The 16,538-nt window shown below is 41.8% G+C and overlaps 1 protein-coding gene across 1 annotated transcript in view; it reads left to right on the forward strand.

Moving 5' to 3' along the window:
* Window positions 1-16,268, forward strand: part of SCN11A (sodium voltage-gated channel alpha subunit 11) — an 86,073-nt gene extending 69,805 nt beyond the window's left edge. The window contains exons 24-26 of the mRNA XM_049628990.1: window positions 6,605-6,705; window positions 11,718-11,988; window positions 14,911-16,268. Of these exons, the coding sequence (XP_049484947.1) occupies window positions 6,605-6,705; window positions 11,718-11,988; window positions 14,911-15,941 (1,403 nt within the window). The 3' untranslated portion in view covers window positions 15,942-16,268. The remainder of the gene's footprint in view (window positions 1-6,604; window positions 6,706-11,717; window positions 11,989-14,910) is intronic.
* The last annotated feature ends 270 nt before the right edge of the window (window positions 16,269-16,538 follow it).

Genomic DNA, 16,538 nt, shown 5'->3' on the forward strand with positions numbered 1-16,538 from the left:
ATTCACCTTTGGTTTTCTAACTGTTTTTATGGCTCTTTTCAATTTTTCTTCAACTCTTGTAATCTATCCAAAATGTAGACTGATACTGATTAGCTTTGTTACTTATTAAAAATATTTTTTTAATGTTTATTTTTGAGAGAGAGAGAGAGAGAGAGAGAGAGCAGTGGAGGGGCAGAGAGAGAGGGAGACACAGAATCCGAAGCAGGCTCCAGACTCCGAGCTGTCGGCACAGAGCCTGACTTGGGGCTCGAACCCACGAACCGTGCGTGAGATCATGACCTGAGCCGAAGTCAGACGTTTAACTGACTGGGCCTCCCAGGTGCCCCTGATTAGCCTTTAGTGACTTTGGGGAAAGTCACTCATTGTCCTTCTGTAAGTTTACTGCTGCTATTACTTGGAGGTGTGTGGTGTGGCGTCACCTCTGTTATATGCGGCTTGACTGCAGTCAATACTTACAATTTGGATGTCAAGGCCTTGTGATTTTAGATTTCAGCTTACATTTGAAATCACTGTTTTGATCAGGCCATGGCATTTCGTTTTGTCTTTACTTTTTATTATAGAAGATTTCCAACATGCACAAGAGTCTACTAAAATGAACCTACACTACCCATCACCCAACATGTTTATTGATTTAAGAGCTTCTTTATGGGGGCACTTGGGTGGCTCATTCGGTTAGGCGTTCGACTTCGGCTCAGGTCATGATCTCACTGTTCGTGAGTTCGAGCCCTGCGTCGGGCTCCGTGCGGACAGCTCAGAGCCTGGAACCTGCTTCAGGTTTTATTTCTTTCTCTCTCTCTCTGCCCCTCCCCCTGCTCATGCTGTGTCTCTCTCACTCAAAAGTGAATAAAGCATTTTTAAAAATTAAAAAAAAAAACATCTTTATGGCATCTCTCCCCTTATCCAATCCTGCCACCAGGTTTTTCAACAGAGCAAATGACAGCACATCATTTCATCCACTGATATTTCAAGACATATCTCTTTTTAAACATAAACACAGTCCATGATCACACCTAAAAAGTTTAACATGAAATCTTTAAACTTGTCAAGTACCCAGTCAACATTCAGATTTCTTTGAGTCTTTCATTTTCTTAAAATATTTATCTTTCATCCTTTGATCAAGTGATCTTAAAGTTTGTTTCTTTTCAAATCAGGATTTAAATCAGGTCCTCCCGTTTGACAGCTTCCTTGCCATCTGGAATGACAAGATGTTCCAGGGCTAAGTGGTATCACTCCTGTGCCAGATCAAGAATCAGCCATTTCTCTAAGGAGTTCTGTTTTTTTTTTTTGTTTTTTTTTTTTGCAGGGGGTGGGGTGGGGAGGTGGTACCCCAAGATCACAACCTGGAACGCTCATTGCCATTGCTTCTAGGATTTTTCAGTGGCCAGAGCTATTCACATTTAGGACTTCAAGGACATGTACGTAGAAATAGGAATACTGGTCATTCAAGTTGAGAACTGTAAGGTTTTCACTTAACCTCTTCTCTGATAATAACTTGAATTGAATCTCTTCTTTCCCATGCTGAGAAAACCGATTCTCATGGGCACAGGAAATGGTAGAATTAACATTTTCCATGATTACTCATTTTTGCTTTATACCCCAACACACACACACAGGACAGTCTCAGAATAACAGCACTAATACATACTGTCATGATGCATATGATTACTGAAGACGCATATCTGCCAGGCATCCGGAGACAATCTGGTTAACATCTAGGGCTGCATTTTTTTTTTTTTTTACAAAAAAAAAATGTATTTATTTATTTTTTTTACAGTGGTACAATATACATAACATAAAATTTACCACCTTAACCATTTTCCATGTACAGTTCAGGGGTATTAAGTACATTCATAATGTTGTGCAATCATCACCCCTACCCATCCCCACAACTCTTTTCATCTTGTAAAACCGAAACTCTGTACCTGTTCAACCCGGCCTCCCCATTTTCCTTTCCCCTCCCCCAGCCCTTGGCAACTACCGTTCTACTTCCTTTTGCTCTGAATTTGGCTGCTCTGAGTACCTCGTGTAAGTGGAATTATATGGCATTTGTCCGTTTGGGATGGACTTATTTCCCTCAGCATCGTGTCCTCAAGGTTCGTCCGCGCTGTAGCATATGTCAGAATCTCCTTTTTTAAGGCTGAAGAATATTCCCCCGCGTATATATGCCGCATTTTGCCCAGCCACTCAGCTCTTGATGGACGGTGAGGCAACCTGGGTTGCTTCCACATTTTAGCTTTCGTGACCAGAGCTGCTGTGAACATCGCGTGCAGATATCTCTGACTCGCGGTGGTGAGCATTTTTTTTTCATAGGCCTGTTGCCTATTTATAGGGCTTCTTTAGACAAATGGCTAGTCGAGTCTTTGCCAGTTTCTGAATTGGATTGTTTTATTTATTTATTTATTTATTTATTTATTTATTTAGAGTAGAGTGGACACATAATATCACATTACTTTCAGGTATAGCACATAGTGATTTGCCAAGGTTATACGTTACGGTGTGCTCACCACGGTGTGACTGCCATCTGTCACTCTTCAACATTATTACAGTATCACTGCCTCTATTCCATATGCCGTGCCTTTTGTTCCCAGGACTTATTCCCTCCATAACGGGAAGCCTGTATCTCCCACTCCCCTTCCCCCATTTTGCCCACCCCCCCCCTTCCCTCTGGCAATCATCACTTTGTTCTCTGTATTCTAGGTCTGATTCTGCTTCCTGTTTGTTTATCCGTTTGGTTTTTAGATTCCGCGTAGGCGTGAAATCATGTGGTATTCGTCTTTCTCAGTTTGACTTATTTTACTTAGCATAATACGCTCTAGACCCACCCAGGAGGTCACAAATGGCACAAACTCCTCCTTTTTTAATGGTCGCATAATATTGCACACATGTGTGCCACATCTTCCCTTTTTTTTAATGTCTATTTATTTTTGAGGGAGAGAGGAAGAGAGAGAGAGAGAGCGCCCAGCATGGGCAGAGAGGGAGAGAGGGAGACAGAGGATCCAAAGCGGGTTCTGCACTGACAGCAGAGAGCCCGATGTGGGGCTCGGATTCATGAACCGTGAGATCATGACCTGAGCCAGATTCAGATGCTTATCCGACTGAGCCACCCAGGCACCCGCCCCTGTAGTACATCTTCCTTATCCATTCGTCTATCAATAGATGCTTAGGTTTCTTCCATGTCTTGGCTATTATAAATAATGCTACAATAAACATAGAGGTGTGTGCATCTTTTTAAGTTAGCGTTTTCATTTTCTCTTGGTAAATACCCAGGAGTAGAATTATTGGATCATATGCTATTTCTATTTTTAATGTTTTGGGGAACCTCCGTACTGTTTTCCACAGTGGCTGCACCATTTTGCATTCCTACCAACGTGCGTGAGGGCTCCTTTTTCTCCACATTCTTGTCAACGCTCGTTCTTTCTTATCCTTTTTATTTTAGTCATTCTGACAGGTGTGAGGTGATATCTCACTGTGATTCTGATTTGCATCAAGATCCCAACAGTGATGTTGAGCCCTTTTTCATGTGTCTGTTGGCCATCTGTATGTCCTCTTTGGAAAAGTGTCTAGTCAGGTCCCCTGTCCATTTTTTAATTGGGTTGTTGAGTTGTATAACCTCTTTATATATTTTGGATATTTACCCTTACTGGATAAATCATTTGTAAAGGTCTTCTCCCATTTAGTGGGTTGCCTTTTTGTTTTGTTGATGGTTTTCTTCACCGTGCAAAAGTTTTTATTTTGATGTACTCCTGATAATTTATCTTTGCTTTTTTTTTCTCCTTGCCTCAGGAGACATCTAGAAAAATATTGACAAAAATATTACACTCATTCATGATAAAAGCTCTTAACAAAGGGGATTTAGAAGGAAATACCTCAACGTATTAAAGGCCATATACGAAAAGCCCACAGCTAACATCATACTCAGTGGAGGGGAAACTGAGAGCTTTTCCTCTAAGATCAGGAAGAAGACAAAGATATTCACTCTTGGCACTTTTATTCAACATAATACTGGAAGTTCCAGCCATGGCAGTGAGACAAGAGAAAAGGAATGAGTCATCCATATTGTTAAAGAAGTTAAATTGCCACTATTTGTAGATGACATGAAACGATACAAACAAAATCCTAAAGACTCTACCAAAAAACTACCAGAAGTAATAGATAAGTTCAGTAAATGTGCAGGACACGAAATTAATACCCACCAATTGGTAGCATTTTAATACACTAATAATGAAGTAGCAGAAAGAGAAACTAAGGAAACAACTCCATTTACAATTACACTTAAAAGAATAAAATGCCTAGGAATAAATTTAATCACAGTGGTGAAAGACCTATACTCTGAAAACTACAAACATTGATGAAAGAAATCGAAGATGATACAAATGGAAAGATATTCCATGCTCATGGACTGGAAGAATTAATATTGTTAAAATGTCCATACTACCCAAAGCAATCTATGGATTCAATGCAATCCCCATCAAAATACCAACAGCATTTTTTCACAGAACAAGAACAAATAACACGAAACTTTGTGTGGAACCACAAAAGACCCTGAAGAGTCGAAGCAATCTTGAGAAAGAAGAACAAAGCTGGAAGTATTGCAATTTCAGATTTTAAGATATGCTACAAAGCTGTAGTAATCAAAGCAGCATGGCACTGGGGCACAAATAGACACACAGACCAATGGAACAGGATAGAGAGCCCAGAAATAAATCCATGCTTATCTGGTGAATTAATCTGTGGCAAAAGAGGCAAGAATATACAATGGGTGAAAAACAGTCTCTTCAATAAGTGGCGTTGGGAAAACCGGACAGCTACGCGTAAAAGAATGAAACTGGACCACTTTCTAACACCATACCCCAAAATAAACTCAAAATGGATCAAAAACCTAAATGTGAGACTTAAAACCATAAAATTCTAGAAGAGAACACGGATAGTAATTTCTCTGACATTGGCTGTTTGGTTTTTTTGTTTTTAAGTTTTAGGAGTTTTCCATATATTCTGATTAATCCCTTATCAGATACATGATTTCTGATATATAAGGGGCACCTGGCTGGCTGAGTCAGTGAAGCATGCGACTCTTGGCCTCGGGTTTGAGTTTGAGCCCCATGTTGGGTATAAATATTACTTAAAAATAAAATCATAGAAAAATATGTATATGATATATACATATATAAAATACATATACATATATATATATGTATATATATATATATATATATATATATATATATATATGTAAATATTTCCCCCCATTCTGTGAGTTGCCTTTTGGCTCCACTGATAATGTCTTTTAATGTACAAAATTTAAAAACTTTCATGAAGTCCAATTTGTCTCTTTTTAATTTTGTTCTCTGTGCCTTTCACATCACATGCAAGAAATCATTGCCAAATCTAACGTTGTGAAGTTTTTGTCCTATGTTTTCTTCTAAGAGTTTTATTGTTTTAGATCTTACCTTTATGTCTTTGATCTTTTTTGAGTATTTTTTGTGTGTGTGTGTGTGTGTGTGGTGTTAAGTAAGGATTTACCTTTATTCTTAGTGCTGGGAAAATTGGGGATATCCAGTTTCCCCAGCACCATTGTTGAAAACACTGCCATAAGGCTGTATATTTTTGGTCCACACTGGTAGTGGTGAAAATTCAAATCCCACACTGTCATCAAGGCAGGCCTGGATTCACAGATTATCAGGGAAGACTAGATTTTTACCCAGAGTCCGAACTAAGTTTCCTACTTATCTTCCTCCACCAACAGACAGATTCTGATTTCTTCTTCACCCTTTCATTGGTAGCACTTGGGGAGTCCCAGATTCATGGAGGCATCTTGGCATAAGCCCACTGCCTTTTTTCCCTCATGACTCCCTTATACTTATTAAGGCCCAAGATTCTAGTTTTTACAGAGATTAGCAAATGCTCCTGGCCCACAATGGCTTCAAGCTAGTTTCCTACTCTCTGTCTTTTTTGATCACTATTGATTTTCAGACCCTGGAGATTTTCCTGTCTTTTGTGCCAGTTTAGCTGTACGTTTCAAAAGAATTTGTTCTGATTTACCCAGCATTTCTAGATATTTTACTCCCTCCCAAATTTTCCAGAAGCAGAAATTCTTGTTCATATTTCTATTCTTTCTTGCTCAATAGTGACATTTAAAGCTCTCTAGTTGTTATTGTTTTATGAGAATTGGTCGGAACAAATCTTATGAAATCCTATTAATGGATGCATTTATACACTTATTCGGGAGAATTTTAATTGCCACTTCGTGAGAGTTTTTGTTTAAATGTTTGTTACTAGATTTTTGTTGCCCTGTGTTTGATTTATGAAACCTGAAATATATTCAGTTCTTGTAAAGATTCCATGGCTGTTTGCAAAGAGTAAGTAATCTTTGTTCACATTCTAAAAAGTAAAATATAGCTGATAAAAGTAACATTATTTCCTCATTCCTTAATTTAAACCCTGTTACCTTTCAGCCTTCCCCTAGAGTCCCGCCTCTTTTGCTTCCCACTGGAATTTTAGGATAGAATGTAGAACTTTGAAACTGTTTCTGAAAATTTAGAACTTGTTTCCAAAAAAAGAAAATACTGTTAATGATAATTAGCTCTCATCTTCTCCATATACTTAGGTGGTGAAGATATTTTTATGACAGAAGAACAGAAGAAATACTATAATGCAATGAAAAAATTAGGATCCAAAAAACCTCAAAAGCCCATTCCGAGGCCTCTGGTGAGAGCAATTGATTTGTTCTAAACACATAGATCTATTAAGCAGTCTTGAGCTCAGATGTCTACTGTGCCATTCTCCTTTATTTTCTAAGTTTACACACATTATCTAAGAACTCCATAAAAACCCAGATACACTAGTGTCTTTAAGGAAATGAGACATTCAAATTCAATAGTAAGAACTTGGGCAAAAAACCTTTCATTTGCTTTTTGGTAAGCGCACAATAGGTGTTTAGTATATGCTCATTGCAATGATGTGAACTTAACAGTTTAAATCTTTTTTTCTTTTTTAATTTTAAATTCCAGTGTAGTTAACGCACAGTGTTATATTAGTTTCAGGTGTAGAGTATAGTGATTCAACACTTCCCTACATCACTTGGTGATGATCGTGACAAGTGCACTCCCCCCTTTTTTTTTTTGTACGTTTATTTCTTAGAGAGAGAGAGAGAGAGAGAACACAAGTGGGGGAGGGGCAGAGAGACAGAGGGGGAGAGAGAGAATCCCAAGCAGGCTCCGCACTATCATTGCAGAACCCAACGCGGGGCTCAAACTCACGAACCGTGAGACGGTGACCTGAGCCGAAATCAAGAGGTGGACGCTTAACTGACTGAGCCACCCAGGCGCCCCACGACAAGTGCACTCCTTAATCTTCATCACTTATATTTCACCCCTCCCCCTACACAGCTCCCCCTGGTAATCCTCAATGTGTTCTCTGCAGTTAAGAGTCTGTTTCTTGGTTTGTCTCTCTCTCTCTCTCTCTCTTTCTTTTTCCTCTCTTTGCTCGTTGGTTTTGTTTCTTAAATTCCCCACGCAAGTGTGATCCTGTGGTGTTTGTCTTTCTCTGACTGACTTATTTCACTTGGCCCTAGCTCCCTCCATGTTGTTGCAAGTAGCAAAATTTCATTCTTTTTATGGCTGAGTGATATTCCATTGTGTATATCCATCTTTGCCCCTTCATTAGTTGATGGGCACTTGGGACTGTTCCCATAATTTGGCTATTGTAGATAGGCTGTTATAAATATCAGGGTGGATGTATCCCCCAAATTAGTATTTTTATGTTCTTTGGGCAAATATCTAGGAGTGCGATTGTGGGTCCTTAAGGTAGTTCTGCTTTTAAGTGTTTGAGGAACTCCATAGTGTTTGCCACAATGGCTGCCCCGGTTTGCATTCACACCAACAGGGCAAGAGGGTTCCTTTTTCTCCACGTCCTTACCAACACCTGTTGTTTCTTACGTTGTTAATTCTGCCCACCGTGACAAGTGTGAGGTGATTTCTCCCTGTAGTTTTGACTAAATCTTGACCAGTTTAAAATGTATTTATACTATCCTTGACCGGTCTTTTCTGGTGTGAAGTCTAGGCCATGCCTACTGGCTTCCGCCTCACCAGCATTTACCACGAAGTTTCTGTGTCGGGAGTTGACACACCTTTTTCCGCAAAGGGTCAGATAGTAAATATTTCAGCCTTTGCGGGCCGCGTGGTCTCCACTCTGGCATTAGCACAAAGGCAGCCGTAGACAATATTGAACTAATGGTCATAAAGCATGGCTGTGTTCTAGGGCAACTTGATTTATAGACACTGAAACTTGGATTTCTTTAATTTTCACATGCTGACATTTTATTTTTCTCGTGAGTTTTCCCCCAAACATTAAAAAAAATGTGACACCCATTCTGAGCTCCCAGGCGACACAAAAACCAACTGCGGGCCAGATCTGACCCCTGCTCTCTGTGAATCGTGTTTTCTCAGGTAGTCTGGGGCTGTCTCAGGCTTGCAGCTTGATTGAGGCTCTGGAATTGGGGCACACCAGATTAAAAAGGGATGGCTAGCCATAGTTAGCAGCTCTGACAAGTGAGTTTCAAGGTAGGGAGGGGGCTGAAAAGTTCAGGAAGGCAATATGGAAGAGGGGCTTGATATCTGCAGCATGTAGACGACATAGAGACTTTCACTCGAACACGAGACCCCAAATTATCAAAGGTATGTTTCGTTTACTGCTATTCCCGTGACGCAGAATTGAGCGTGGCACAGCGTGTATTGTCCGTAACCATTGGCTGAGTGAGAGGTTATGTTCGAGGGTCCACACAGAGTCCACCCCACTAGGATTAAATATTTGCGTTGCGCTAAAAATACCTGTGAGTGTTCGGGCAAAGGGTTTAGAATTTATACCAGGAAGAATTTTTCACCGGGAGGTTAATGATATAACTATATTTGAGGAGGTTGTCATTTGACCTCGAGCCAACAAAAAAGACAGAGAGAATTTTTATTCGCCCGTGGGTGTTGTGCAACCGCTGATTCGGGACTGGTTGGTCCTAGGTTTGAAATTAACTGGAAGACTCAAGAGACACAATATGTTCCCACGTATTTACCCGTCGACCTCGTAAAGGGTACGAAGCAAGCAAGGCAGCACACAGCCAGACAGATGTTGCAAGGGCACAGATGCAGCTTCTAGGCCTTTCTGCTGCCCTGGGCATGCTAGGCTGCAAGCGCTGAGCTTCCGGTGGGCACGAGCTACTTTACCCCAGGGAAGCTGCCACCTCCGTGCTTGAACCATGTCTTATGGCATTTGTGTCCCATGGATTGTCTGCGGGTAGGTGTCACCCCGTAACCCCCTGTGTAGCTGCAGCTTACCAGTCATAGCTTCACACCGAGCGATTCCAACAACCGAGTATCATTTCCCCAGTTAACGCATCACGTTTACATTAACTTCTATGTTCCAGACAGCAGTCTTGCAAGAGGTAAATACATACTCCCCGATGTCCCTGAATTTAAGACTTTACATCAGCTGTTAGCACTTAACTTGCAACTTGACCTCCCTACTGACATTAAAAAAAATTTTTTTTAATGCTTATTTATTTTTGAGAGCGAGAGAGACAGACAGAGCACAAGTGGGGGAGGGGCAGAGAGCGGGGGAGACACAGAATCCGAAGCAGGCTCCAGGCTCCGAGCTGTCAGCACAGAGCCCGACGTGGGGCTCGAACCCACAAACTGTGAAATCATGACCCGTGCTGAAGTCTGGCCCTCAACCGACTGAGCCACCCAGGCGCCCCTCCTACTGACTTTTTTTAATCTCTAAAATCTAAATATTATCTTTGGAACAGATGAATAACAATTGCATGGGGGGAAACTCTAACTGTTTTTACCTGAGCAGTGATGCATTTTCTTTTTAACAGTAGAGGAAGGGATCTGGAGTCATTTCTGATTCTTCCTGAACCATCCACACAGTGGCGGGGGGGGGGGGGGGGGGGGGGGGCTCCATTACCGGTTTAAAAATGATACCGAGGTGCAGGATTCACTGTACATTCTAATGCTTTTTTGTACATGCAAATGCTTTTTTATATCTGCCAACTTAGCATCCTTGTATTCTTGATCTCCTCTGTTTGTCAGAGTTGAACTCTTAGGCCTAGGCTTACCCTCCCTCACTCTTAATTCTTGCCACTCACTGGGCTTCCCCGGACAGCGCCCTTTAAAGTACCTTTTCTCCAGTTCCTTTCTGACTTCCCAGATGCATTCTCCCATAGCAAATGCAATTGACTTTCAAGTTTCTCCTCCAGACTCCTTTAATGATTCTGGGACAAAATTTGGAAGACACCAACTTACGTGTAGTATCCCTCCAGTGCTGTCCCTAACCCCTCTTCTCATTGCTCTCGCCCTTCCTGACTGATACCGTTCACTCTCATGGTTTTAAGTCATGTCGGCACTGGTGCCCTTGAACTCCACATCTGCGTTCCAGCTCTGCACCTGAGCTCCGTACCCATACCGTTACCTGCCCAGGGCCCTCGGATGCCTCACTGGTGCCTCAAACTCAGTGTTCTCAGGACAGATCTTATCATCTCCCTCCGAAATTCCGCATTGTCTCCTCTGCGGCTGGCCGACTGGTTCCACCAGCCTGAGATGATAGCCTCAGCTTATCATTTTCCCGCAGCCACTGCCATGAAAACACTCCTTCTGCATTTACTTCCCTCTTAGCTCTTCGACCTAAATGCTTATATCTCTCTCCACTATTACCACCACAAGCCACCATCATCTTTTGCCTGATTACTGTAATGGATGCTAGGGTTCTAACGATGATTCTTAGGGGTTTAGGAGTTTTCCAAGTAGACTGGCGTGTGTATATTTTGATTGGATGATAATATAAAATACCTTAACATATACATATATTATAAAACAATCAATTTATAGTCAAGCATACCATGCAATATTAGTGTCTGAGTTTGTGTTCAAGAATAGCTTTCCACTAAGAGCAAAATAGTGCTTCACAGTCGTTAGATTACGGAAAATATAGTGGAATAGTTGAGTTATATCACTGTGAGTGGTGGGTTAGGTGTGCAAACTTGAGCTAGATAGAACCTGTACCAGAGCAACTGTGCATCGGATGGCCATCTGTGTACCAGCCAACTGTGCAAGTTCACCATCAGTAATAAAACGAAATCATTTTTCCATTTCTGTTTTTAGTAATCATTGCCTCACAATACCATTTACCTAGCCTTATTTTCAAGTGAGCCACATGTGGAACGTTGGCATTCAAGAACTGCTCGCATACAGAGTTTGGGTTAAGTACAAGGTCTGACTATTCTGAATTAATGAACGGAGCCTTGGGGATGTGAATTCCATTTTGTCCAGCATACTTATGTGAGCAGGTGTTATTGAAGTCAAAGTAAAGAAACAGATGAGGTATAGAGACCAAAGGTCATCTTTTTGTCATTAAATCCAACATGAGCTGTTCTATTTCAGCAAAACATCATCCATCATATCAAAGTTATGCTGTTACTAAGAATTTTTAATTTTTTGTGTTTTAAAATGGAATTAAAGCTGTAAGCCTACAGCTTAAAAGCAGTCATGTAATTAAATTTAAATGAACATGTATATGCAAGAATTTCTTGTTTAAAAAGGGTGTTCATTTTTCAAGAAACTGCTTTAATTGTAAGGGAGGACAAATTCTGTCGTGTGTGTCTTCCTTATGTACGTGACTTCGTTCTTACAATGCAAAATGATCTAAGATTTATTTTTTTTTCCCCCTCTCAGAATAAATGCCAGGGTCTCGCGTTCGACCTGGTCACAAACCAGGTCTTTGACGTCATCATCATCATCCTCATTTTCCTCAACATGGTTATCATGATGGCTGAATCAAATAACCATCCCGAAGACACAAAAGCCATCCTTGAGGATCTCAACCTGGCCTTTGTGGTCATCTTTACAATTGAGTGTCTCATCAAAATCTTTGCTTTGAGGCAATACTACTTCACCAATGGCTGGAACTTATTCGACTGTGTGATCGTGGTTCTCTCTATTGTTAGTAAGTAAAATCAGAAGCCAGAGGGGCCTTCATCTGAGAGCTAGAAGTAAATCCTATCATTTGGTAGCGTGTCCAGACTATCCGCAACGCAACAAATTAGGCTTAACGTGGATTCTGAAAAAATAGGTGTACTGATGCCATTCTCTCCTGGGAAGTTGCTAGGAGATACGGAGCAATTTTCATTCTCTTAACTGTTTACATGAGTGAAATAGAGAGTCCAATAAATGTGCGGATCCATTTATTCAGTGGAGAGAGACAAAGTTAAGATGACCTTAAAGTGTCTGTGGGGGTACCTGGTACAGTCACATAGTTGAGCCAAAGCTCTACCTTTCCTGTGCAACTATAAGCTCTCGTCAGCATCTTTTAGTTTGAAGGATTTGGCACTTAGTTCCCACGTTTTCCTTAGTTCAAAATCCATGTGGATATCAGATCACAATTACTGTATCCCTGGGACATTCCTAGGCCCTCTCTCACCTCCTATACAGGGCCTCCATGGCTTCCAAATTGGGCTTCCAAGAGTGTGTCCTAAAGATAAACAGAGCTTTCTCTTTATTCTGAATCCCACGTTAACCTAAACCACAGCATGAACGATGCTTGTCTCTACTGCTTGGACCCCATTCACCAACCAGCCTTACTCTATAATCAGTATATTTTTCTTAACATAAGCAGGATTACCTATAAGATTTATGGAAGAAGAATACAGAAAAAAAAAGAGCTGTTGCTGTATACCTTTTATAACACATACATACACACACACATCAACTTTGAAATTAAATTCTTCATGGCTAAACCGTGAGAGTTAACACTCTGGGTTTTTGCAGTTTGCTTTTAACTAAACCGATAATTTGACTTTTTATAATTGTGTGCAACCACCCAAAGGCCATTCTCGTAGTTCAAAAAGCAATGAAGATAATGAAAACTGATTTCACAAGTGGGAGCTTTTGTGCTCCTTCAGAAAGGATGCGTTAAACAGATATGCGAGATCAAAATATTTTGGTTCCTATCACTACGGCAGCAATGCCGATGTTTCCAAGAACGAGAAAACGGTACAGATGATAGTCTGTTCTGGCTTCTAAGCCATGAAACTTATGTAGATAAAGTTTAGCAATAGATCCTTCCACACGCCTACAGTGAAATGGATCGCTTATCTTCGTCAATCAATTCCAATCCCAAGTCCCGGTGAAACTGACAGCAACAGCAAACCCAGAAAACTGTGGTAAGGATGGGTCTGGCACAGCCCTCGGAGAACTTGAAGAGCCCATCCTCCAATATGTAGAGAGCAGCTCATTTATCCCACCCCTTACTGAGCTCCTTCCAGGCAGTGCCAGCCATTGTGTAGTTTGTGGGAATATCTCTTACTTCTGTCCTTGGAACAACCGCTAGGCAATTTGAACAGACCCCAGCAGAGCACTGTATCGCATTTTGCTCCGGTGGATGAGAAAATGCATGCGCTGAGCCAAATCCCACTCGCCGATGTGGGCAGCATTTTATCTGCCTTTGCCAGTAGATAGATATGCCACCCAACACTAAGCTTCTACGCTTTCTCAAGCTCTTTCCTAAGCTTTTAGATAAATACAAAATGAGTGCGAGTCAAAGTGAATCTCTCTAGGAGTTAACGAGGCAGGTGACGTATTGAGACTTACTCACCTTAAAGAGTCAGAAACCGAGAAATGAGCTGCACACCAAATCTCATGGTACACGGAATTGAGCTCAGATAAAGGACGGATTACTGTTGGCTCGATTAGTCAGAGAAATATTCGTGGAGGAGGTGGCCTTAAAGGGTGGACCTCCTCCAGTTGTTGCTAAATTGGAACTTAATAAATTCCACATCTACCAGCGTTGGCTGCAAAATTAACATGTGAATTTAACTTCATTGGCACAACAGGGCAGTTGGTGAAGTAGATTATCCACCACTTCTCTTTAGTCATTAGGTGATAGCAGACAATTCTGGCTGCCCACCACCCCTAATGACCTCAGAGGACCCCCCAGAGCAAGACCAAGGCCATATCTACACAGGGTAAGCAGGTTCCAGCCGCTCTATAATATTTAGGCCAAAATGTGAGCTGTTTCAAATCCTGTATCATTTCCTTGCAGAGCAGGCGATGAGAGAACAGGATGACATTTTAGGGCAAATATTCAGCTGTTTGCGGAAACCTCTGCTCGAGATGCTCTTTTGGGGGTGTCTACAGCAATGCGGAAAGTATCTCCAGTCCCTCAAGCTTTTTGAGCAGACCCCAGGAGTCCTTCCTTGGGATGAGCATATTGACAAATATGAGACGCCCATGGCAGCTTCCGCCCAGATTTGAGCCTCCCAACACCCTCTCCCTCCAGCCCTGTCATCACCTGTAGCAGGCTGTGCTCACATTCCCCTACACAAATAGGAACTGGCCTTTTTAAGGAGTTTTGGGGTTAGGGTTTCCACAGTTTCTGATGACAGCTCAGGTTCAAGCCAACCTTCGGTAACAGACATTTCTCCCTGCTCTCTAATCTGAAGGACTCCATCCTTAGTTTATCTGTTTTCCATCTGTTTTCCACTTCCATTTCCAACAAATATGGAAAACTATTTATCCCGTGAATGACTTTCAATACCCGGCACAGAAAATGTACTTCGAGTGTATGAGATAACTCACAAAATAGCCTTTTATAAACTGCATTCTCTTTCCATTCCTTGGGTGCCTTCAATATTTTAGATCATCTCCTATTCCATCCAAAGTCCCATCTTAAAGTTGTACGGTGCTTGGAAATTATTTTCCAAGTTAAGGCACAGATAGATATTGCCCTGATACTGGTAAGTGTGCGGTGCGTAAATTGCGAAGTACCGAGAAAAGTCGGTCACGCTAAGATTCCAAGGCAGGAGCGACAAGCTGGATCTGAAAGCAGTGTGCCTGCTGGAAATTAATCGACCTATCTCCTTCTCCTAAGGTGCCATGGTTTCTGCCTTGGAGAACCAGCAGCACATTCCCTTCCCTCCAACGCTCTTCAGAGTTGTGCGCTTGGCTCGGATTGGTCGGATCCTGAGACTTGTTCGGGCAGCACGAGGAATTAGAACCCTCCTTTTTGCTCTGATGATGTCCCTTCCCTCTCTATTCAACATCGGTCTTCTGCTTTTTCTGGTTATGTTTATCTATGCCATTTTTGGTATGAACTGCTTTTGCAAAGTGAAGGAAGGGTTTGGAATTGATGACATATTCAACTTCAAGACTTTTGTTGGCAGCATACTCTGTCTCTTCCAGATCACCACCTCGGCAGGCTGGGATGCCCTCCTCAGGCCCATGCTGCAATCAAACGATTCATGCAACCCCAACTTAGACAGCCGTCACCTCCCTGCCATAGCCATAGCCTACTTTGTTAGTTACATCATCATTTCCTTCCTCATTGTTGTCAACATGTACATTGCTGTGATCTTAGAGAACTTCAATACTGCCACTGAAGAAAGCGAGGACCCTTTGGGTGAAGATGACTTTGAAATATTCTATGAAGTCTGGGAAAAGTTTGACCCAGAAGCAACACAGTTTATCAAGTATCCTGCCCTTTCTGACTTTGCCGATGCCCTTCCTGAGCCTTTACGGGTGGCAAAGCCAAACAGATTTCAGTTCCTAATGATGGACTTGCCCATGGTGAGTGGAGATCGCCTCCACTGCCTGGATATTCTCTTCGCGTTCACCACCAGGGTACTTGGTGACTCCAGCGGCCTGGACAGCATGAAAGCAATGATGGAGGAGAAGTTCATGGAGGCCAACCCTTCCAAGAAGTTGTATGAACCCATAGTCACCACCACCAAGAGGAAGGAAGAGGAAAGATGTGCTGCTGTTATTCAAAAGGCCTTTCGAAAATACAAGCTGAAGATGTCCATGTGTGCCTTAGAAGACGGGCCTCGTTCACCACTCCAGACACTCTGCAATGGAGACCTCTCCAGCTCCGGGGTGGCCGAGGGCAAGGTCCACTACGACTGAGCCCCTACCTCCACCCTTACCTCACAGCCTCACCACCTTGCCTCCGGCCTCTCAGCTCCAGGGGTCCACAGCTCGGTGTGTGAACAAGCAACTGACTCCCCAAAATAGCCATCCCATTTCTTTTTCTGCCTAAAAGAAGTGATATGTCAATGTTTATTTCAAACGGTTCTTACAGAGATAGACGATAAGGCTGCCTATGAACCACTGGCAGTATCTTAGCAAGGAAGACACTAGAAGGGCTGTAGAGGACACACCAATGTTAGGATTGAAACACAGTTCAAATCATGGAGAAAAAAAAGAATAAACAAAACAAAAACCACATTAAAACTGTAGATGGTGTTTTTCCATATTGTTTCTAAGCACATTGTTCAATACCTTCGTTCCGTGTTTTCCCCAATGCAAGTATGTGGCTTATCCCATATAACTCCTTTGCATGCTGAGTAAAAATTCAAAGCCTGCCAATAAATAAATAACCTATTGCTGATATTTTTTTTTTTACCAGCCATTAGTATTTTGGTTTTGTTTTGAACCTAAGGCATGATCTTGACTTCTCAGTTACCACCCTATCTTTCACCAGCTGCAATCTCCGTTATATAC

This window comes from Panthera uncia, chromosome C2, assembly GCF_023721935.1.
Source record: "Panthera uncia isolate 11264 chromosome C2, Puncia_PCG_1.0, whole genome shotgun sequence".
In the NCBI taxonomy this organism is placed as follows: Eukaryota; Metazoa; Chordata; class Mammalia; order Carnivora; family Felidae; genus Panthera; species Panthera uncia.